General features: G+C 43.5%; 2 protein-coding genes across 9 annotated transcripts in view; one reads left to right on the top strand and one right to left on the bottom strand.

Annotated features, from left to right (window-relative positions):
- The window catches only part of cntln (centlein, centrosomal protein), an 89,824-nt gene extending 79,926 nt beyond the window's left edge, over positions 1 to 9,898 (bottom strand). For 6 of the 7 annotated variants that reach the window (XR_002167307.1, XR_002167306.1, XR_002167305.1 and 3 more), the window contains exons 1-6: positions 9,542 to 9,898; positions 6,666 to 6,754; positions 3,618 to 3,702; positions 2,295 to 2,429; positions 1,201 to 1,380; positions 333 to 466 (exon numbers count right to left, since the gene is read on the bottom strand). Coding sequence is in view for 3 of the 7 variants with exons in the window: in XM_019862427.1 (XP_019717986.1) it covers positions 333 to 466; positions 1,201 to 1,380; positions 2,295 to 2,429; positions 3,618 to 3,702; positions 6,666 to 6,754; positions 9,542 to 9,613 (695 nt within the window). In the remaining 4 variants the exon portion in view is untranslated. Of the gene's footprint in view, positions 1 to 332; positions 467 to 1,200; positions 1,381 to 2,294; positions 2,430 to 3,617; positions 3,703 to 6,665; positions 6,755 to 7,072; positions 7,230 to 9,541 lie in introns of all 7 variants that reach the window. The other variant, XM_019862428.1, reaches the window with a different exon arrangement.
- Positions 9,899 to 17,336: 7,438 nt separating this feature from the next.
- bnc2 (basonuclin zinc finger protein 2) overlaps positions 17,337 to 25,188 on the top strand; it is a 173,207-nt gene continuing 165,355 nt past the window's right edge. The window contains exon 1 of one of the 2 annotated variants that reach the window (XM_019862125.1): positions 17,337 to 18,077. In XM_019862125.1, coding sequence (XP_019717684.1) covers positions 18,060 to 18,077 — 18 coding nt within the window. In that variant the 5' untranslated portion in view covers positions 17,337 to 18,059. The remainder of the gene's footprint in view (positions 18,078 to 25,188) is intronic. The other variant, XM_019862123.1, reaches the window with a different exon arrangement.

Consider the following 25,188-nt stretch of genomic DNA (forward strand, 5'->3'; position numbering starts at 1 on the left):
GATGAGATTACCTCTTAGGCTCCTAACGGTTCCCAGAGTTTTTATCATATCGACTACAGCTTAGCCAAAGCCTGCCCAGTTTCCCTTTTCTCCCTCCTTGAAAGCGCATCCACTATGCGGGGGCTTACAGGGTGGCTTTAGGTGAGCCGCGGTTGGAAATATCAGTGTCACCCCGAGCCTTGGCATTGAAAGCAACGTACTTACCGTGATCCACATGAACTGCACGCACGGTGCACTCCATTTTAATAACACACTCACCATTAAACGTAAACTATTTACTCGTAGTTGTCAGGAGGAAGTAGAGGAGGTGTACCGTGACACGTGCGACTCACCCAAGTTGATGAAGCTGATCCGCTTTTGTTGCCATCTCCTGTTCTTTGAGTGAGATGCAAGCTGCCAGGGTGCTGTTGTGGTTCTGCATCCTGGAGACCTCCTGCCAGGCACTGCGTACTTCTTCCTCAAGATCCTAGAAAGGAATTATTGCAGTAAGTCATCTAATCTGTCAAACACAACATTCCGCCCAAGATAAGCGTGTCTGGAAAAAAAAGGCAACTTTACTGAAATAAAGTAACAATGATACAAGAAAACAAAATCACAATGATCCCCAAAAGGTATTGTATTAATTTTATGGGAATAATGTCTGCACACTACTAAAGTTGCAGATAGTTGTAAAATTACGAGAAATTACTCATAATTGTTGCACGATTAAGGGATGTTACTGCATGTACAGAAATGTACATGTCAGTGCTGAGTGTTTCGCTTATTTGAGGGAATTATCACATTCACTCACAAAAAGTAGAACATTATTTTCCAAATATTTGTTTTTCTTTAGGGGAAAAAAAAAGACCTTTCCTGTAAAATTACCTCTTATCATTTACCCACATTTTTTTTTCTTTTCAGGGTGCTTCTTTCCTGATTTCACTCATTAGAAACAAAACGGATTTATTTTGTCATCAGTGTATCTGATTGTGATCAAAATAAATGTACCCACATGTACCTGCCATCCAAAAATCCAGTACTCTTTCTACTGGGGCGTATACATGGAATGGATGCTGTTTTTAAATTCAGTTTGGGATTTTTTTTTCTTCCCTGATGTTAGTTTGAGAGGAAAAGGAGTGAGGGATCACAGATGTCAAGGGTGTGTAGAAGGAATAGAAACGCCATAAAAGACAAGGACCGTCCCGTGTGTATTATTCAAACCTTGACTCTGGCCTGGGCAGCCTCCCTCTGGTCACGCTGGTGCTTGGCCTGCCTCTCTTTCTCCTCCAGGTCAGCTTGCAGGGCGACACAGCGGGACGTTAATCCCCCTTTCTCCTCCTCGAGCGCACGCGCCACCTGCTGCGCCTCCTCCTCTTTCCTACCGCACGCCGTCTTCCATTCCTGGATGAGGACGAGGGAGGTGTGCGTGTCAGGAGACGGGGTCGAGAGGGGCAAATAAACAATAACACGAGGAAAAAGAAAAAGTTGATACAGCGGAGGTTTTGCTTGCCCCTGCTTCTGTGATTGCCTACTACCGGGACGGGTCAAAAAGTTCTGAACTGATCTGGAAGTGTCGTATATAATTCGAAATGCGGTGAACCCTAGCCATCATCACGGTTCATCTGGAGGCCCCTGCAAAATTTTTCGAAAGGCACGTTTTTTTTTTTTCCCTCACTGATTGTGGGTATCACCGTTATGAGTTGCCCCTTGGGTTTTTATACATGCAACAGTCGAGGTTTTACCCTGAAATGAATATGTAATGACTGGCGAGGCTTTGATATTTTGTTTTTTTCCTTAATTTATTCTGGGAGATGCCCGCATGAGCCACTGATTGGCCCAAGGTCACCTGTGCTGAGGGGCCCGTGCTAGCGAGCAAGCCGCCGGCTGCGCTAGCCGCTGGCTGTGCTCGCCGGACACATGCAGGTAGAGGGGCCGCCGTGTCAGTTCTAATGAGAGCGGCGCTCGCCGCAAGGCCCATTAGGCTCCCCCTTTTTGATGCGGTCCCCCTGCCATCCCTCGCTGTGAGACCGCACCAAAAACCGCGAGAGGGCCGTTCTTCTATCAATTAAACATTGCCGGGTCCCGTGCTATGATAATTTTGGGCAGGCCACACCATACGACACACTTGTTCCACTCTCCTCCCCACTGGCATAGTCATTAAGTATTCATCTGCAAGTTAACAACCTGCCTTTTTTTGTTTGTTTTTGCACGTCCTTACCAGCTTTTAAGTATTCTCTGTTGTCTGTAGCAAGACAAAGCTCAAGGGGCACACGTCACATTGGATGCCGCGCAAAAAGAGAATGCGTCGGACCAACCTGCAGTTGTTTGCTCTTGTCGAGCAGTTGTTGGTTGACGTCTTCCAGCTCGCTCTTCATTAAAGAAGCCTCCTCGTCCATCGACGGGCATCTTTGGAGAAGCTTGTTTACCTCTTGCTGCTTTTCTGACACTTTCTACCGGCAGAAATCCAGCAAAAGAGAAGATTGAAGTCAAATGGTGCATTTTGAGCTCCCGGGTGGTAAAAAGTCTGTTCACTTGGTCTGAATTCACGACTCAGGATGCATACATAAGGCAAACTTGCTTTGAGCGGCTGAAATTTCATGGAAGCATCTACCAGGGTTGATCAATTATATGATGTCATCAAGGTTTGGACTGCACACAAAATTGAATGGGAATATCTTAGGTCGAATACCCAAGAAGCAACAGAACAGACGCTTGATGCAAACCCAAATTTCATTAGCAGCTCCATGGCAGCTTTTGTGGCCCTTCTGGCCTCGCTGCGCAAGCAGCTGCGATTTGCTATTGTTTTATAATCCGCTACCGTCTGCGAGCGTGCACTCGTCTCAAATAACGCGCTGCTCTGGGATGCAATTAATTGCCACGATGCGGGAAATGGCTCTGATCCGACCAGATCGTGGATTTAGGCGGTCCTTGCTACTTCCAGATCGCTGTGCTAAGAGCGCAGGGGCGAGCAGGGGTAGGCGGAGGGGCTTTAATAGAGATTTAGGCGTAGGAGCGTCAAATAAATTCAAACGTTGATAATCTAGTCAGCAAGAACAATTTGAACCTCGGTCGTGCTCAGCTCACGGAACGACGGCTTTTGAGGAAGAAATGCTTTGCCTGTATACAGTCCGGGAACCGACAATAGACCTGTTCCAGATGACTCAGACATCTTACATCGATTTGGTCCAAGACCATTTAGAGATTTATACAACAGCAACAAGATTTTAAAATCTAGTCTTTGACTCACGGGAGGCCGGTGGAATGATTTCAGGACAGGTGTCATGCGGTAAAGTTTGCTGGTGTTTGCAAGGGCACCGGTGGCAGAATTTTGGATCAGCTGCAGCTGCCAGATTGATTTTTTTTTTTTTTTTTAAAGACACCATTACCGTAATTCAGCCTACTGAAAATAAAAGCAGAAACACGTTTTTCTGTGTCATGTTGAGACAGAAAACCCTTCTGTTTTGAAAGAGGTAACAGGCAAATTTTGGAATAGCTTTTAAGTGGTTGTTCAAATTTAGGCCTGAGTCAATAATTACACCAAAATTTCTTGATTTGTAACTTTCAACGACAGAGCCGAGGTGAGGGCAGACCTTGGCACTCAATGCAACAAGCTGCAAGATTTAAAAACTCCACAGTACCTGCTCCAGATCGTGTATCTTGAAGTCTTTGGCCTGGAGGATCTCCAACACCTTCCTGTCCTTCATCTCACCTTTGTGCTTCTCCCTAAAAGACAGAATGATGTGCACGACTGCAGACGAGGTGGACTGATGACCAAATTGCATGTGACGTAAAAGCGGTGTTTCAAAGTCAGCTTTTAAAACGGACTCTCTTGGAGAAATGTATCGAGACTGCAAAAATACATGAATAAATAAATAAATAACAATAAAATATGCATGTTAGGTAAATTAAAGACTGAATCATCCATAAGTATGAATGTGAATGTGGATGGTTGCAATGCTATTCACTGGCAAACACTACAAGGTGCATCAGGCCACTCGCCCCAAGTTAGCTCGGACAAGCACCAGCTGAGTCGCAACCTTTGACGACGACAGCCGCTCTATAATGTCCCTTCTGAAATCCATCACCAAAGCCAATTAATGCTCTTCCCATTTTTTTACTGGATATGAAGACGAAGAAGAAAACGTGTAGCATTCCCAAGATTTACAGCGGCATCAGAGTGAACTTTCTTTCAGCCCCCAGCGCATCTATAAAACCGTGTGAACTTCGAAGGAGACAAAAAAAGAGCAGCATTTGGGGACCGGGTTGTTTCTGCTGCTCGAGGCCACCGGGGCTCCCCCCTCCCTCCCACTCCACGTACTCATCGCTCACTCCCGCAACACCTCCCGTCTTCAAGGCCTTTCCGCCAGTCTCTTTGCCTCTCCTGATCAACCTCCTCCCCTGACAGACACTGAAATAAGTATCTTGGGGGGTCCCTTGGGCTAAGAGATGGAACGCGAGCTGCCCTAGCTACATCTCCTGGTGCGCCGGTGCTCACCGCATTCCCTCGCAAAGCAAAGCAATTGCTCCGCCAAAAAAAAAAAAATCCACACGGGGGACGAAGGGGGTTTGAGCGGAGGATCCCGGTGGGAACTTGCGCTTGACTGGAGTCGACACAATTACCATGTCAATATCCTCCTGCGCATCAGGTGATACAGTACACACGCACATCGCGATCTCTGGGTGGATGTTCCCCGGCAGTCTCCGCGGACCGGCACACTTTGATGGGTTTCCTGTGGGGCTGTGAACTAACTGAAGTGGGTGTGGAGGAAGAACGGGAGGCACCTGTACCGAGGAACTCTCTCTCTCCTCACTTAGACGCTGTGTTGAGCTTTTTTACTCTCCTGTTCAGAATCGGCTAACAACTCCCAGAGCCCTTCAGATTTTATCTACTGCGCGCAGATGTTTGTGAAGCTACGTTCACGCTTGTAATTTGTAGTCGAGACCAAACCTCATTATACATTACTAAGTGTGTCAAGTAGATACCATACAGGTGACGGCCTGGTGGTCACTCATCAGTTGAGGGCATTTGTTATCGATGCAACAATGTAACATTGGATGATGCATGGCTAGAAATGACCCCCCCCCCCCCAAAAAAAAACGGGCCAAATTGCCAGCAGACATAGGATGAGAAGTAAATACATGAGACTGTTGTTCTCCTCCACTGGTTGCTGGTCGAATTATATGACTGATGGGTACATTGTATAGTGATATTCCTGTCGATCGACCGCAGGTCGTGAGCAGCCGATTTCCGCGGAAAAGTGTGTCATCGGTATACGCCGATCGATGCCTTTCATTGCCGGTAGGAAAAAAAAAAAAGATCATTCGCAGCTCATATTTTACAGCCTGTAGCCATCTAGAACTCAGCCTGTGTGCAGTGTAGCATTCCATCTGCGTTTCCTTCACACTGCACGCTACGGAGCAGACCCACTGTATCGTAATATTGGTTTTCTCCACTATTAATCTGAAAAAAAATGCAATGTTTTGAATGGAATGGAAATGTGGATGGAAAAGAAAAAAATTGTATTCATCAATTAATCAATAAAAAAATAAATAAGTGACCAATTGAGCCGTTATTAAAATAATCCGTGAACAACTCAATCGGGAATCAGAATCGGCCAATTTCATTCACGGATGAATGAAATTAACCCAAATTGGGTTTTATTATTTTTCATGACGGTACGGTTTTCAATGTGGTACTTTTTTTAAAAATTATTTTTCATTGCGGTACGGTTTTCGGAGTGCAAAATGCATACTTTGTATTTTAAATAGGGATGTCCCTGTCACATTTTTTCCACCCAAATCCACATCCGAGTCAATTCAATTTTTGAGCATCTGTCGACACCGAGTCAGGGTGTTTGAAATGGGACAGAGATTTCTCTTTGCTTCGCTTGTTGATTTGAGAACCATGATGTCCAAACCTGATCAAGCGGCAGACGAGAGAAATCACATCACATTCGTCATCATCCGACTTGTGAACACACAATGAAATTCTGCAGTTGCCGCGGCGACAAAGGCCGGTGAAGGCGTCTCAATCATATCCGAACATCCCCGAAGAAAGTGTTCCAATGTTCTGCGGGCCAGATGACTTCTCTTGAGTGATGAAAAACGTTAGCTTTCCAAAATAACAACCTGAGAAGTCAAGGGGTGCACGGGCCGCTTTCGAGGCGGCGTACTGCCGAGCATCTGCGCCAGAAATTGCCATCCTTGGATCTTTCTGTCCAGAAACATACCCCAAAGACAAGAAGCCTCCTAGATTAGATTACATTTATACACATGGGCATTGTCAGGAAAAGTGTACATATTTTATCTTTTGCGAACGTTCCCATGCCACTGATCTTAGCCACTCGGTGAAAAAGGTCATATTCAATCTCAATTTATCCGTTAAAGACGCGCGTTGCCAGGGGTCTTCCGACGGTCCACAACGGGAGCCGTGTAAGAGTGTTTTCATTAAAAAGGTTTCCATGGCTGAACTGCGATACAGAGGATCACAAGGCTTAAATCGGCATCTGCGGCAAATTCCGTCCTAACCCCAGTAGAACGGCCAAGGTGCCTTACGCCCGCCGAGCGACTTTCGCGCTTATCTCATCGCACTGGAGAGGTGAAAAAAAAAAAAAGGGTGGGGAGGGGGAATAGAAATGTGCAATCTACAGCTGTGTGGGGTTTGGAGAAAAGATAGATCGGCTCACCGCTCAACAACCAGACTCACAGCCTGGGTCAAGTCTGGATGTTCCACTTGAAGTCGTTTCCACAGGGACCATACAAAGTCTTTATCGGCCTGGGGAAAACCATGTTAGAATGGGTTATTCTTGATTGGCCTTAAATAGTAGCCCCCACCACCAGAAGAAAGCCCCCAGGCAGTCGAAAATTTGGGCGCACCAAAGAAAAAAAGTTGTGCGCACTGGTGCAAGTCTACAGCCCCGTGTGTACATTTATTCTTATTAATTGTTACATTTCAGGTTTACTTTGAGAGAAAAGGGTATTCAATCAACTTATTTGATAACATCATGCATGACCACACTGGGAGTGTTTGCTAAGTAGATGCTTGAAGGCCCGAAAAATAGATATATCTCAAATTGTCACAAAATAGACTTACGTGGTCGTCAATGAACAGCGACATGATAACAAGAATTTTTCCCAGCACAGCAGGAGTGCTTGTTGTTTGAATTTTGACTCTTGACTACATGAAGCAACTCTTTCCTTTGACTCATTTCCACTAAGGACAGCAGCAAAACATGTCAGTTTTCTCTCCCCTTAAAAAACAAAAATGAAGAGGAATCGCTGATGACATTTAGCATACCAGGGAAAAGAGGAGCCGATCAATAATTTAAGCCGTCTCGTACAAAATAATTTTTGATCGGCCCGAGTCAAGTCGTGAGCGGCTCCGAACGCAGGCGTCTGGGAGGTGACCTTCTACTCAAGGGGAGCATGCATTGACACTTGTCGTGATCAACTATTTATGATCGGCGAGGGCTTGGCATCCATTTTGATATGGGGCTTGCAGTTTCTTCATTAATCAAGCACTCTCCAGATCTGTTTTTCCCAAAGTAAGCAGCCCCGGAGAAACTCAAAACTGATGACAGAGTGAGTCATCCTCAAGTCAACGCATTTCCAATTCAAATTGTCTCTGGAGTTTTTTTTATTTTTTTTATGCTACATTTCATTTAATGAGGGACATCTTAAAAAAAAACTACATTTCTGACATTAAAAGACAGAATTATACCAAATCGACTTGATATAAAATTATCTGATAAATTATGTTCACATCATCACAAGATAAAAGTCATCCCTCCCACTGGACTCCGTTGGTCTCCAATTAGTACACGAATTTTAGCGCCCCCATCTCAAAAGTGTCTCATCAATTATTGAGCAAAATGGCAGCGCGGACCTTGATGAGACCATGGGTGGAACATATCAAGTGGAAGGACTGTCAGGCTCTGCTGATGCGCATGCATCTGCGCCGAGACGCAGCAGAAGGGCCGCTGGAGATTCTGCAATGCCGCCTACAGTTGAGTCGCAGCGAATATCTTGAAATCACGCCGGCCCGTTAGCCGCCTTTAGCCGTTAAGACAGCCAAGCGTTTGGTCAAGAACCTCATCAGCGCGCACTTAAACATGTGTTGAATGTACGTTTGATGGCTGGATGAATTATTCATTTTACATGTTAAGACACCGAAACACCACGGGCCAAACAGAGTGGGGGCGAGCCACTGGAATCCAGCCACACATAATAATTCAATTAGCATCAGTCTAGCAGGAGCACTTGCTGGCTGACAGATGGGCGCCTTTGTAGTTAATGGCTGTCCCTGAGTACATCTTGCCAGAGACTTAAGACATCACTGATATTCAAATAGCAATATTTAAATGGTACACTATAGAACTAAAGCCCCCCCCTCAATTAGAGGGTCCGAAGCTCTGATGTCGTACTCCATGATGAGACCACCAAGGATGTTGCGTCTTTCAGGCACTTTACGTGTGCGGCGGCAAGGAAACCAGGGTGAAGTTCTCAGCTCTTAGACTGGAGAGGTTACTCACCTTACCTTGCGGTCAAAATATGTTGATTAAATTAAGTCATAAAATAAAATTAAGAAAGAATGAGGAATATTTTAATATTCGATTAATCGGTGATTATTTATGGATTCATCAAAATATCTTAATATCCATCCCTTTATCTGTCAAGATGCCCTCGAGCAAGGCCTTGCATCCCCACACATCTCTTTGCGTATGCATACACGAATGATTTGCATCGATGTGCAACGCAAAATTATAAAACACAGCAGACTGGGGTGTATGTTGAAGTTCCACTTGACGGATTCTAATCAGTATAATAAATTATTCTTCTTTTATACATCTTCACGCAATGAAAAACAGGAAAGTTTGCTTTTCCACTCAAAATGATTAATTGCCTTCTAATGATGCAACGATCAATTCCTTGCAATTAAGAAGTAAAACGTCTAAGTTACATGCTGTTTTTTTTTTCACTGCGCTCATCAATAGGGTGAGTCAATGGAATCTACAGTATGTTGCAGGAAATTAACTGACTACCTGTCGAGTGACTACCTTGTGACATTTGGAAAGCACGGCAACAGTTCACATGTTCACATTAGGCACCACCTGGTGGCGAGCATGCAAGGGAAACTTTTCTCCATGACAAACTGAGGAGGTTTGAGGAAGTTTCTCATTGATGCTCGGTGAGGACTTAAGGTGTTTTTGGATGTACATGCACAAGGCAGAATGGCTTCAGTGCAACTAAATAAATAAATATAGAAACAGGCTACGGTGACTGCCTTCGCACAAAGTACGAATAAGTTACCCGACTTAAGTAAATATATTTTTGTTCATCTCTGGCAGCGACTTAGGGTGACACAAGGCAGACGAATGAAATGCTTTGACACGTTTTGGCAATTAATGTGTATCCGCTTTTAGTAACGTTATTGTTTTGGGGGTTTGCGTGCCGTAAAATTGTTGTCAACGTGAAATGTGTGTCTTAGCTTGGTCAAAGTTATGCAAACAGTACTTGTGTCTGTAATATCATCAACAATGTTTGAAATGTTTTGGCGACATACCTGGCATTGCGACAACTCCTCCGATAAACTTCTCACTTGCTTCTCCAGTGCCAACGCGTCTGCAGACGACATGGTGGGCCCACGAATGTAGTTTCACCCTCAAAATAAGAACTTTGAACAATACTCGTAGAACTGAGCCACCGGAAGCTAAGCCTGCTAAGGGGTTAGCTGACAGCAAATGCGCACTCGTTCGCGTGAAATTTCAGCCGCCGTTAAAAGTTCCGCCTTGGGTCAAGAGCGTGATCCAGAGATATCACGTTGAAACGAGACTTTATTTATCATGATTGTGAATAGCATCCAACATGCTTTCTAATTTTCTCAATGGCTTCCTCATTTCAAACCAGCCCGCTGTTACTCGCTACGTCATAAAGTACACGACGTTTTACGACAGTTCAAGGCAACATATGACATTGACAAAATCCATTACAGATACAGTACAGTACTGTATATCTGTGGGTTTATTGTTTAAATAATGTTGATCTTCCTACAAAAACACACGTGTCCTTTATAAATACCAAAAAACAACAACTAAGAATTCCCACGAGGCTCTAGTTTGTTAGAAAGTCCAAATAGTAGGATATTCCATGTACACTGCCATAAGTGTTTTCTCTCCACAGTCCAGACATTTATGAATTTCATTCAGCATTTTCACACAATCACTCCAGAAATTGAATTATCTATTTAGATCAATGATCAAAAAAGGCTTCAAACTATTAATTGATTCTTTTTAAACATGCAAGTACAAAAACATGTCCCCTACTAAAACAATGTGCGATGCCAGTCCAAATATGAGTAGGATGAAGAAACACTCTTTCGAATCCTGCCCCTTTACCATTACCAAAGAAAGCGCTTGTGGGTTCAAATCTGGGCTCCTAGCCGTCTTGTATGCAGTCATATCTTCTTCCTCGTGCTTGTGTGGGTTTCCTCCAGGTTCTCATGCATGGTAGGTTAATTGAAGATTCTAAATTGTTCATTCGAGTTAATGTGAGCGTGAATGCTTCTTATGTCTTTATGTGCCCTTCGATTTGCTGGTGACCTGTCCAGGGTGTACTCTGCATCCCACCCAAAAGTAATGTGAGAAAAGCACCTGTTTCAGATCACCCCTGACTCTAATGAGGACAATTGCTACACAAAATGGAGGGATAGACATCTGCTTTGCCAATTAGGCACGACGACTCAATTTTGTGTGGCTAATGTGCTTACCGTCTTAGTGTCAGGGTTCGAGGAAAATGAAGAAATATGACAAAAAGCTTCTCCGCAGCCACACAAATGTTGTTTCATCTGTTTCACTCGATGGACTTAGCATGGTTTCCTGACCCAAGAACGCAGCCTGTCATTAGGACGCTCATTTGCGAAAAATTCATTTTAGCGGCGCTAAATTGCCAGCTAATGTGCGACATCTGCCTGTGCCCTCGGTCAGATAAATAAACTGACATGTGATTTATTTGAATGTTCCTCTCTGTATTTGGTCACAGGAATTAATCACTGTCATGCATCAGTTGAACAGCCCTGTTTCTGGCCGCATGCAAGAACACATTGGAACAAGTCTTTTGAACATCAAAATATTTACAAAAACAAATAAATAAAATCAGCATCACATCTATATTATACAGTCATTTGAACACTTCCATATGCTTCCCTGATCTGCACTGGCATATTCCACCATGTTTTGACTGTGCAAGCACCTTGTATTTACCACTTTTAAATGTTTGCAGTCTGACTTGCTTTGGACAGATTAAAGCACATAAATGGGAGATACGAGCAATCACTCATATTAGCCAGGATACACTTCCTGCATTTAGGCAAAAAAGTACACATTTTCACAGACCCTCCAGCTTTGCCTCTGGCCTGGATGTGTCAGACCGACATACCTTTCAACCAGAAACCACGGCCACTGCAGTGACAGCAGAGCTACTTTGATACACAACCAAATGGGAAAATCAGTCTTTGTAATACCACAGGAATGAAATGAAAATATCTCCATGATTTTTTTTTATCATTTAGATAAATACATTTTCCAAATGCAATAAACGAATTGGCAGAGCATGTCTGTGAATATTCTGATTCATCCATGTCGTTGTGCTCTCGGTGAATTGAACTGATCGCATTGGGACTGTTGAAAGCAAAGCGTGGTGAATCTCTGTCACTGAAAATGCTGACAAATGATGGTTGCGAAAAAAAACTACCTTCATTCACATTATGACACAAATGCCATCCTGCTAATTTGGATGCTCATCTTCTTTTGGAACCAATCTCATTTTTAAGATTGCCAATAAAAATAAATAAATAGCTTTTCAAAAATATATTAAAATCTATTTTCTCTTTTCGCTCTAATTTGCTGAGCAGAGTGACTGAAAAGTTTGATTGCTCTGTAGCATTTACTCGACCGATTGTAGGAGGGTCGCTACAATTGCGATGATGCAAATGCAGCGGCATGAAAAATTCCCCAAAGACCCCGACGACAAGCTCCAACACTGTGCCGACGCAGGCAGGCGGCATAGAGGAGGAGAGGCACAAAACGCGACACTCCGCGGAGAGTTGTACAAAGCACGTCTTCTCCGCCTGCTGCCTCAAGGTAAGTGGGGATATTGTCATGCATTATCGGCGTCTATGGCTTTGATGCTGAAGAACCTGAGACCTGCGTGAGATGACAAAAGGCACTTCAAGTACCAGAGGAACAGCGAGCGATTGTACAAATGCCAGCGGGGATGTCAAGACTCACAGAGTGTTTTGTAGAACATCCATCCCGCTGGGTGGAAATGAGACTACATGCAAGAGATGAAGTCACTTGAGTCACTTTGGAGCATGGCTGATACCTTTATTTGCTAAATGGCTTCGTTCTTGTTCAACGTGGGGGGGGGGGGCGTCAACGCTGCTCAACCACTGACGTTTAAACAGCGCGTCAAAACCTTTGAAACCTCAAGATTTTTTTTTTTTTTAACCTCTTGTTGTCCCAGGTCTTAAGATAGTATAGCCGAAGTTCGAAATCAAAATATGACCCAAGTCAAATTGGACTTTCAAAAATTCATAGTTCATCTCCTGCTCATTTTAGACTATGGCTGCAATGGATTTTTTTTGTACGTCTTGGGTTTCTACACGTGCCTGCCAATTTTTGTCGGCCTCGGTCAGAGGTGTCAAATTCATTTTTGTGGCAGGCTACATTGTCGTCACAGTTTATTCACCTCCTCGTATTATGACATATAAAGTACACAATTAACGGATAACACATTTTGAAATCAACAGCCAAGAATAGTAGTTTGTTCAACTCTTGTTCAAGTCACTGTAATAACGGAACAAGAAAATACTTACAATATCCCAACATTAATTATTTACTACATATGACAAGCTGAAATTTTGTTTTCGATTTTAGCAAGCATCATGGAAGTTGACCTGCTTGATTTGCTTTCGCGGGGCACATAATATGATGTAGTGGGCCAGATCTGGCCTCCGGGCCTTGAGTTTGACACCTGTAGTCTAGCTCAAACGTATAGGGATGGGTTTTTATGTTACACCACTAGGTGGCGCTGTAGACCCATTTTGTTTTCATTGTTTATGACAAATTAAAAAAAAAAAAATCAAATTCTCCACCAGGGCCTATCAGTGTGCAAAAGTTTTAGTGAGTTTTTGTGCATGTTTAGGTCCCCCAAATGCGATCAATCTTTTTTGTGAAAAAAAAATCTCTCTCTCGTTCTCTCACTGTCTCTCTCCCTCTCTCTCTCTCTCTCTACACACATACACACACATATATAAAATGTTAATCCTACATGCATATGAATTTGGAACAAAGGCCAGTTACTGTCTTTTAAAAGTAACCAGGTATATTACAATACATGTATTACTCTCTCTGAACGAGAATGGGAGATGATTGATTACCAAAAAAAAAAAAAAAATGTCCCTCTTTCCATTGAACTTGATCACTGAATCGTTTTGACCCCTTCCCAGACGGAAGACACCAACACTTGTTCACCAAACATACCACTAACACTACTCTCTTTTGTACTACCGCTGTCATGCGCACATCTGGATGCATCTGATGATTTTCCTGCACAAGCCCACTTTGTCATGCCTATACCGCAGGCCCAGCGAAGTGGCATGGCTTCGTTGTTTAACTGCTGACCTTCTGGTCCCAACACGAGAGCCATCACAGAAGAGGAATTGATCCACTTTCAGGCCACCTCCTCAAAGCAGAAACAGAACGTATATACAGTACAGTACATACATGACGCTGACGTATGCACGGTCCCGCAAAGCGCACCAATGTGGACGACTCAGAAAGTGTGGGAATGAGATCGGAGCATTTCCCCCAGGGATCTTGTCCTTTTCTTGCTCAAAGGGTAAATTACACTGTTGAGGCTGTGTTTAAAGTTCTTATTTCCCCCGAGGAGAAAAGAAAAGACCAAGGACTTGGGACATTGATTGCCCAATGTAAAGGTTGCCCTCGTGAAAAACAGCATTGGGATGAGCAAAGTATTCCCAACACCTGTGGTCTGCCTCTTTGTTAGTTTGGGGAGATGAAGGACATTCGCATTTAGGCTGAGTTTACCTGCCGGGTTTTCATAGCCAATTCTGACTCGTTGGCTATTTTTAAGCACAGTCTTTTGTCATGGCGACCTTTTGTCCCCGTTGTTTTTCACTTATGCGTCACTGTTAATTTCTCAAATTTTTGTGGTTCCTTTGGTGAAAAAAGTTACTAATTTCCTTACGTTTTTGCCACATTTCACCGGTCATTACGCGTATCATATATATTTTTTTAAGACAGATCCCGCGTGTCTCACCGCCGCACTGCAATGAGCCCATTACAATGGGGTGGTCCTGTCTCATGAACATGAACCATGCTCACGTTGCTCCATCAATGTTGGGCCAAATCTGAGTATGACTTTCATTGCAATGGCTTTGTGATTACAATAAAGCGAGTGACTGCTACAATTCCAGTGCTTGAAGATTTCAACTCACGTTGGCAACACCAAGCTGTTGAATTACTCGAGTACGTTAATACAGTGAACACTGAAAACGCCGTTAGCTAATGCTAATACACGCTAACACAGCAGTGGTGCTTTGGCGAATGGTGTTTCATCTCCCCCCTGTATTTATACAGTATACAAGGTTCGATATAATGTCTTTCTTTGTGGAGTAGTTTTGTAAATCAATGACTTTGTGGAGGGGCAACTTTTTAATTTAGCTGAGTTTCTTCGAGGGTTTTATTAAACAGGAGCAAGGCAAAGCTGTTGCTAGCTAGCTGCTTCTGCATAAGTACCACAGCGCGTTCCTCAACTTCCACCTACCCGCGGTTTGACTTTTATCTTTGTGATTGATTCAGAGTTTTGCTATTCAGTATGTATTCATGAGGCGCAAAATGCTAAATTTGTCTCACAAACCGGAATGTAAAATCACTTATTTTGAAGCTTGGAGTAAAATTTCCACAATATATCCCCCACAATATATTTACATCAGAAAATACTGCAATTATAACAAGGCTGCGTGGTTTGTATATCTTGACTATCTGAAGAACTGCGAAGCAGCTCAAATGACCTTTCCAGACTCTTTGCTGCATGTGCTGCTGTTGCGAGTGACCGGGACTTAATGAAGAGATGAACCTCAGAGGGTTTGACTCTGATGTACAGGGGCATAGGCTGATGGCTGTCCCAGGAGGTGGCAGGTTCAATAGCTCATTATCATTACCATCATTTAGACCCGCTGCCTGAATAATGAACGGTGAGGGACTTGTCACAGCAACAAATACACACACACTGTATGCTCACTTACTGGCTAACTACCTTGGCTCACCATTAAAACGGGCCAAAAGCAGCACATAAGGATTGATTGTTAGAATGACAGAGTTATGATGTAAAAATGATCTTCCCACGAAATCTTTGTTTCACAGCATTTTTTTTTGGTTCCATGTGTAAATGAGATAATCAGATGGCTGCAATGATAAATGGCAAGAAAAACAGGCATTTTTTTTCCCCCTGAAACTACAGGATTTCACAATTCCAGAGTTTATTAGAAAGAAAATCATGAGGCATTTTAATCTGAACCATGATCTCGTCCTGAAACCAATCCTGTCTTGTAAAGAGAGCCTTGAAAATTCTTACTTTGGCCGTTTCAATGAAATCATATCCATCTCACAGACGTTTGCTTTCTCGTCAGTAAATGATTGTCAATTCAAAGTGCAGCTTGTTAGTATGGGAACACGCAAAAGTGTGGTTTGTGTCTGTGTTGAGCCCCACAAAATAAAAAAAAAAAAATGCAATTTTATGAGAACCAAGTTGTATTTTAGAAAAATACAATATTGGTTAAGACAAAACGTCTGCAGGTTGTTTAAGTTGGAAAAAGATTTCATGTGAAGAAATGTTTTTTTTTTCCCCAGGACAAAAAGAATAAAGGCGTTTAAAAATACAGTTGTAAAGTTTACAAAAAAAATTCTATGTCAAATAAAATAATGTTATAATGATCCCCAGAGGGAAAATTCAGGAATTAGAGTACCTTATCATTTTATGAGTAAAAGTCACGAGCTTATGAGGGAAAATGCCCTGATTATACAAGAAGAAATGTCATGTTTTGCGGGGTGGTAGTTGGAGGACCCCAAAAAGCAAGGAGACAGGGAGGAGCAGGGTGGAGTGACCAAAATGTATTTAACAAAAAACACGAAGTCAAAGTACTCAAAAAATGCCTGGAAATCACAAGGAACAAACAAAACATGACAGGAGCACACGTATGCTCACATACAGCTCACAATGACCCAACCAAGACTGACAGAAACTCAGGGAACTAAATACAAGCAAAGTGACGAGACAACGAGAAACACATGGACAAGACACACAGGGTTGAGGGAGCTAATCGGTTACACACAAGGGACTCTGATAACAAGAACAGGTGGCGAAAAATGGGCACATGAGGAATCAAAACTTAATGTAACCAGACCGAAACATAACAAGAAACACATAAAATATCAGACACAATTCAGTATTTTATGTACAGAATGTTATGATTCAAGTATTTGACACATGATTATCCTTGTGTCGATTCCCTTCAGATTGTGCAGGTGTACCGAATAGTGTGACTTGTGAGTTTACTTCCAGGCTGTATTGTACACGTGGGCTTTTGGCTCATATACGAGTTTGTAATATCTCGTTTAATTAGCAAAGTCAAGCACTCGGACGAACAGGCATATGGTCTTCACTCTCCCACGGCCTCAGCCAAGCTATGAATATGCATAGAGTGGGACCTCTGCAGCTTGTTAACCGCCAATGAATTCAACACAAGCCTAATCCCAGACCGATTATTTACCCCTTGACCAAAACATGCAAGTGGCGCTTCCGGACGCTTGACTTGGTTGGAATGGCTACCTTGGGATTTGGCTGCCTGTATCCACACCGTTTTCCATCCACTTAAGGCAAATAGAGTAAAAAGCTTCCTTCAAATAGACACCTCCCTTATAGCATCAGAAAACAATTGCATCCTTTTGAACTGGGTTGCTCACCAAAATAGCAGCACCGGAGGATGCCACACTAGATGTTGCAGTTTTCTTTCTGATGTATTTTCCATTAATGCAGGGCAGAGTTTAACTCCTTTCGTAAATCCTCTTTCTTTGCTTAGTAATTTCAATAAAGAGATCGAGTTTTTCTGTAAACTGTGGCATCCAGGGAAAATGCATTTTCAATTTTATAGACAAATTATACTATTTATAGTCACAGGGGTGAGTTGAAAAGCACTTACTGTGTATATGTACAGTGTGAATGCATCTGGTGATTTAAAAAAAAAAAGCCCCTCGCCTCACCGGGGGACCCTGCATTCAAAGTTTCAGAGAATTCCCGACTGTTTTTGTGCGATCATACTAAAACGATGACGTGAACTTTTAATTGAGCGCAGTCTCTAATCATTTGACCCTCGCGTTGAACAAGAAAGAAAGAAAGTTCACTCTTGTTAGTGTTGCTTGCACAAAGACACCACACTACCACACTTGGTCCGTGACACAAACTCATCAAACAACCAAGTAAGTCACACACGGAGCGCGAGAAGCTTGCAGACAGAACACCTTCCCTGCAGGGCTGCGCAGACGGACAACCATCCAGGGGAGTGCGTGTGCGTGGGGGCCGGGGAGGCGTTTTTCTTTTCTCTCCTAGCTTTTCCACAAGGTAGGACAGACACGTTGAGCTTGTCGGCTTCTCTCGTTAAGAAGGCAAACTAAGAAAGGAAGAGGGGGGAAAAGACGAAGAAAAAGAAGGCGACGTCGTGATTGCGCGTCAGCGTCCGACTTTCCCGAATCTGGGTGACGCGCGAGTTGGTCGCGAGTAGCCCCCCCCACCACCACCACCCAAGCAGGTACCGAAGCCTCCTCCACCAAAGAATCACCTACGAGTATCAAGTACAAGTTTTCTAATTCGGCGCCGATTCCCGGCACGCGGCGAGCAGCGGCGTCGAGGAGAAAGTTCCCCGCTTGAGGGCGAAAGCAGGCTTTTTGTGTGCCGGAGGACGCAAAGTTTGCCAACGTGCCAAAGGAGTTCGTCAGTTCTGTCAGATGCGTCATGCAGCCATGGTAATTACGATTTTTGTTTCAATATTCATCTTATTCTGGTTCGGAAATGCGGAATCAGGAGACGACACTGGGTTTCACTTGATTTAGTCTGCGGTACGTGAACGCATCAGAGCAAATGAAAACTTATCACGCATTTGTCATTTTTCTGCCACTTTTTTGTTTTTTTCCCCTCCCGCATTAACCAAACAACCAAATACAGCCTCTAACCTCACAAGAATGGAGAAAATGGCACATTTTTGCAAATCTGAAGTACATTTATAATTGATCAAAAACTGACATTGAAGCAGCAAAAGTGGCATCTAATTCCACGTATCCAGTCTAAACCACCTGCAGTGTTATATTTAAAACTGCCCACTTGACTTCTAAATGTCACCAATGAGCCATGGACATTCATTTTGTTACATTTTGTGGATTATGTTCAGGCCTAAAATTCCTCGAGGCCTCATCTGTGCAGTGGGTGTCTTTCAAATGACAATTTCAGTTTGTTTTGGGGGACTTCCTGAAACAACCACCCCTTACATGGTTGTTCATTTTGGGGTGGAAAAAAAAGTTTCTCGGCTGACAAGGCACATAAAAGGTGAAGACAGTATTTTACAGTATTTTCCTCTCATCAGAATAATAAAAGGAGGAGACATTGAGCTCAGACAAAATGTAACACACACACACACACACACACGCACGCACGCACGCACGCACGCACGCACGCACGCACGCAACGCACGCACGCGCACACACACACACACACACACACACACACACACACACACACGCAGTCACACACGCATGCCATGTCCATGTCGTACATTTTAGTGGACAGCTAAGAGCAAGAAGAGAGCTTGAATAACAGAACAGTGTGAGATGAATGAATGACCCCCCAATTGAAAGCGCTGCCAAAGTACCTTCACACATTCATCAATGAGTGAATGTGTGTGTGTGTGTGTGTGTGTGTGTGTGTGTGTGTGTGTGTGTGTGTGTGTTTGTGTGTCGGGGATATATATTTCAGAGTTGTTCGGGAAGAATGCCAATTTACGTTCCAGGGATGTCATTTCATGACTTTTATCTCTCTTCCCTGGCAGAGGGCATGTGTGTGCGTGTGCGTGTGCAATTCACATTTTCTCGACCAGCAAACAAAGCGCCTTCACTTCTGCAGGTATTGGGATTGTGCGAGCTAAGGATTACGATCCCAAGTGTTGCCGTGGGCTCTCGTTAGTGGAGCTGAATGATGAAAAGGACTCATGAAGAAAAAGTACCACAGAAATGGTGTGTTAGGTTGAACAATATTTGTCAAGAGCGGGCACGGCACGTCCAGCCCTTTGAGACTCTTCTGTGATTAAGGGCTATCAAAGTAAATTTGACTGGACTTAACAAGTGTCGCGGCATATCACAGCGCTTCCGAGATTGCCCCCCATGTTAACAGTGTGGGGATGACATCAGAGCAATCTGATTAGATGAGACCATGACATCATTCACTTTCTTGCTCATGTCCAATAATTTGGTTCTGGTGAATTTGTGGAACGTGAAAAGTAATAAATTCCCTTCCTCAATAAGAACCGCATTTTGTACTTAAGTGGTCATTTTTGTTGAGAAATGGCGATGCTATTAGCATACGCAATATATAAACATTCGTAGCAGTGTTGCTATAAATGTTCCTCCAGCTAATCATGCGTGAAGTGGAAAGCAAAAAAAAAAAAAAAAAAAAAAGAGTGGGAAAAAAAAAGCGGAGGTTGTCAGCCCGGTCGTGATTCCTTTGGTACTTCGGGAATCATGAAAGGGGGGAGAAGTGCGTGTGCCGCGCTGCCGGTTAGTCGGTTCAATAATCTCCTGGACAGGTGGGCCAGTGAAGACCCTCTCTGCCGCTAGCCCTTAGAGAGGCTGCTAATGAAGAGAAAGGCTGCTTAGAGGTGCTCCGCTCCGACCCCATCAACCCTACCCTGTACCCCCTGCTGGCTTCCTCTGATAACTGCCCAAGAACCAGAACACTCCATGCTCTCCATTCTGCCTGTACTGCTGACTGCCACATCCCTTTCTCTTAATTTGAAATAGAATGCCATGCGTAATGATAACAATGTTAAGAGACCAACTCTATTAAACAATTTCTTTTGATAACCACATCAATGGCGAATATAAGCCAGACCTTGCACTTGACACATAAGACTGCTCACTTGCATGAACATCGACTGAAATAGTCAACCAAAGATGATACAGTCACACCATGCAACGGTATTTTCTTGTTGAGAATTTTTTTTAGCTTTGGCAATTAAAAAAAACACACACACAAAATCAAAACCCAGGACTTTATGGCAAAAAACAAACAAATATCAATATTGTAAATATGAAATGTTCTACATTAATATAGTTGTAACTTTATACGCCGGAATGTAAAGGAATTCATTTACGGTTTCCGGTCGTTTTTAGCATGATTGAGTATATTTTCACTCCAGACATGAATCAAATTGCCTTTGATTTTGCTCTTGAAAGTTGGATGCCCTTCACTTTAACACAGCTCCAGGACTTCATTCCGGTGTTTCAAGATTACTCGTCAACTTTCGGTTCGCTTAGCAATTAGCTCTCCATCTTCTGTTCGTTACTCATCATCATCCGTTTGTCAGAACGATACGATACATGTTAGAAACGTAGCTTATTACCGCCATCGAGGCGGTGAACCATGACTTAGAAGCGACTTTGTAACATATTTTGCCACGCTAGCTAGCCAGCTGAAGGTCGTTGCTAGCTACAGTAATGTGCCCGCGCCGCGTTAATGTACATATACGTCTAGCCCAGCTGGACGTATATGTACATTCATTTATAGTCACAACTTAAAAATCTGTAATCCTCAGCTTTTAATGAGGAACAAAATGCAAATTTTGACCTGCAAACTACGATGCGAAATCACTCATTTTGCGTCTTTGAGATGTTTGAACACTGACTCCAAAAAAATGAGAGGAAGCTATAGTGTAGTGGAAGTCCACACTACCAGTTGAAACAGAATATCTCTGATGTTTATTTTTTATTTTCATTTTTAACAACATCAAATTCATTATTCCGATTATTATTAGCATCCGTTTTGATTTGGGAGACAAGCACGAGATGGCCTCCGTGCTCATCCATCCTCCACAAAGCTCTGCTGTGAAGTTAAAACCTCAGCAATGCACGGGTGAATACAAAGTATGTGAGACACGCGGGGTAGGAAGAGGAGGGGGACCAAAAAAAAAAAAAAAAAAAAGAGAACACATTTATTTTAGAGGAACTTTATCCAGACAGTGATTTCAAAGCAACATTCTTGCGGTGTATTTATCCATCCAGGGGAGGGTCGCCGCTGCGCCCATTTGGCCCCACTAATGTCTCAGGTGGCCCAACGGTGCGTCTTGGCCACAACAGAAAAGGTAATATTGTGAAAAGGGAGTGGAGTGGGGCGAGGGTCACACACCTGTGGCGGCTGGAGATGGAAAAAATGTTGGAACAAGACACCAGACTGCAGCAGAGGCAGAGTACTTAAAACAAATTGCACGGCCGGGTTCTTAATTTTAAGAAAGCAAGGGGTGAGACGTTAATAATCCGAAACAATAAACACCTAATAGATATAATTAGGCTTCTCGGTGCCTCAGCAGCACGGCATAAGAAATTGAATCCTCCCGCCTCACTTCGACTTTAATTTCCTGCGAATACATTTTAAAACTCCTCGCTACCTGAAATAAACAATGGACACTGATCAACGGGCTTAACGGCTGTTATGACAGGAGCATTTAGTGTGTTTTTACTCTTGCCTTATCACATAGATTTCTATCTGCGGTCGTTTAAATCTGCTCAAAGATAGATCGCCTTTTGCCTCATACTGATAGCTGTCTTTAATCAGATTACAATCAAGAAAGACCACAAAAAGTGTTTAAAGTGGAACCTGAAACGTGTACTTACACCCCCCTCCCCCATCCTTTTTGTCAGGCTGCATTTTTAAATGCTCATCCAAATTCAATTTCCCGAGAAAGGAACAGGAGGAAAAACACACAAACGCACCAAGTGCGCTTACCACCGTGCATTTTGTGTGCCATTAGAAAGGAAGACCATTTTCAAAGGCGCACTTGCAATTCTCAACATTTTTTGCTGTAATTTGGGCTAGCTTGAAAGAGTAGATTCCAAAATGTTTTTGATGGTTCAGCAACATGTAATAGTAAAGAGATTTGCCGTTAGGCAATTATTTGTAACTGATATGGTGTCTACCTCAAGACATAATCTAATGGTTCTGATAATGTCAAGCACAGTTTTTTTTTTAAAGTAAAACAAAGTTGGCAGCCCGGTGGGCCAGTGGTTAGCGCGTCGACCTCACAGTGCAGAGATACCGGGTTCAATGCCAGCTACGGCCTCCCTGTGTGGAGTTTGCATGTACTCCCCGGGCCTGCCTGGGTTTTCTCCAGGTACTCCGGTTTCCTTCCACATTCCAAAAACATGCGTGGCAGGCTGATTGAACGCTCTAAATTGTCCCTAGGTGTGAGTGTGAGCGTGGATGGTTGTTCGTCTCTGTGTGCCCTGCAATTGGCTGGCAACCGGTTCAGGGTGTCCCCCGCCTACTGCCCGAAGACAGCTGGGATAGGCTCCAGCACCCCCCGCGACCCTTGTGAGGATAAGCGGAATGAATGAATGAATAAAACAAAGTTAACAAAAAGTTCTCTAATTGTTGCTTTATAGATACACGAGGTCCCGGAATATTTTAAAATCTTCAGCGGTGATCAGAAGCTCATTGTACGAGGGTACCCGCTTCTGATGCTCCGGCCACATACGTGACATTGTGTCCTTTTCCGCACGAAGATGTTTCCATGTGAGATGTGACAGTGCCACGTTCATAGGGAATGAGATTAGTCACGTTGATTTGATTGGTGTTGAATAGACTCAGCTGCGTTCACACCCACAACGGCGCAACGGTCATTGTTTTCCACACACGGTTTAAAAAAAAAGCCACAAAAGGAAAAAGCAAAAGCAAAAAACTTGCATGCGGTTGCTCTCTCAACTCACTCATGAGCTGCAGTGAGTAACGCTGGTATCTATTAATCCATGGTCTCTAATTCAGACTGGAAGTCCATATTTTTCAATATTTGTGTCTTAAACATCAATTACACTTCACTACTATAGGGGGAGCCCTGGAGGAAAAAACCCCGCTGCTGCTTTAATTGGATTTATCCACAACTAATTAGCAGTTAGTGCGAAAAAAAAAAATCCGTGTGGTGACGTGTCAACAGCCCAGTTGGTAGTGGAATTGCATTTCAATAGTAATCCATACGTCGCTGAGCGGACTGTAATTCAAAGTGACGCTACGCAAGGAGTCGCCTCCCAAACGGGAAAGAAATGATTCTGCTGGGACATTTGCGCTTACGTGGTGTCATTTACTTTTTACAGCTCCCAACTGCCATAAAAGCTGCTCGCTGGAAACTCCAACAACTCTCTGTTTCTTTCTTTTTTTTTTCAGTGACTTCAGATGACTTTCTGCGCAGGTTCTTTCCATGTTTGCGCATCAGCGTGCCGCTGAATCTTAGGCGCGGTGGAAAAAAGATCACCTCGGGCCACGCGGGGGTGATTTGATTCAAAGAGAATCATTTGCCCTCGAGGTGTCTTTTCTGTTCCCTGCCGAAAAGCTGGCGTGAGAAATGTGATATGACAAGATAAGTGGTGGCTCATGAAAAATTCCTGAGGACCGAGACGTAGCATGTTGACTTTGGAATGGCTGGCGAGGAGGAGCTCTACCCGACAAAAGTTACTTTTCCTGCGAAAACGGCTCACTCCAGAATGTTCTCATTTAGAACCTGTTTATATACGCAGCAAAAGGCTGGAGAAAGTGTACCCCCCCCCCCCCACACACACACCCTATCCCCCTTGTAGTTCATTCCAGACATTCTCCCCCAACATGTCGACCAATACGGTTATTGGCCACTTTGTCTTGAAATAAATCAGTCGAGTGGCAGGGTGACGGGTGAGCTCAGGACACATATGAACAAACAAATATTCACACTTACTTTGACCCTTTTTTTTGGGGCGGTGGAGAAGTGAGGTAAACCTTGATCACCGGACAATCGCAGAGCATAGTAAATCTACTGACGGACAACCAATGGCACTTTAATTCTCACCGGATGGTTGTTCGTCTGTGTGTGACCTGCGATTGGCTGGCAACCGGTTCAGGGTGTCCCCCGCCTACTGCCCGATGACGGCTGGGATAGGCTCCAGCACCCCCCGCGACCCTTGTGAGGATAAAGCGGATCGGAAAAATAAATGAATTACTTCTCTTAATAATGCCTGATGAAAAGAGATAGTTCAGTTTCAGAAGCAACAAATATTTTCCTCCACTTTCTATATTTAAAAAATGTCACCTTTTTACAGATGATGCAGATCTTGCTTTTGTTCGGAATGTGAAGATCTAGCTCAGGGAAGGGGCGGATCTATTCTAGTGGGATACAGGGCTGTGGACCACCCCCCAAATCATGAAAAATTCCAAACTGTTTGCCTTATCACAGGTTTGAAAAAATAATAACGCCAATTTATTCTGTATGCGACAGTCAATCTTTGGGCACGTGCAGCAGACAAGCAATGATTAACATGAACACCTTTGAACAATTCAGAGTCTTTAATTTTGGCTGAGAGAAATGCGGAATACTTTAGCCGAGTCGCCAGTCAGTCGCAGGAAAGATCAAGGCGAGCATGGACGAACGACTCCCTCAACCCGTTGCAAACTCCACATTGGAAGTCTGAGCTGAGAGTCAAACCCAGGACCTAAGAACTGTCAGGCAGACGCGCTAACCTCTGGACCAGTGTGCTGCAGTGTGCGTAATTACCGATTCGTTTTCATTCACAAATAGCGAACATCGTCCAACTTGAATTGGCTCCATTGTGCAGGCCTAGCAAACGATAAACGAATCATCTTGGTGTGTAATAATGTCATGCAAAGTAAAATAATGCTTGTCTAGTCTGCTCAGTCCCCGAGTTTAAATGCTAAACAGGTTCAGAAACACATTTATCTGCTTTCTTTATAACCCACAAGGTTTACACTGACAATAAGTGGACCTTCATTGAAGCGATCATGTTTTTTTAATGCTCTTTCAGCCTTGCTGAAAGACCCCCCCCCACCCCCCAC

Source organism: Hippocampus comes, unplaced genomic scaffold, assembly GCF_001891065.2.
Source record: "Hippocampus comes isolate QL1 unplaced genomic scaffold, H_comes_QL1_v1.1 scaffold7, whole genome shotgun sequence".
Lineage (NCBI taxonomy): Eukaryota > Metazoa > Chordata > Actinopteri > Syngnathiformes > Syngnathidae > Hippocampus > Hippocampus comes.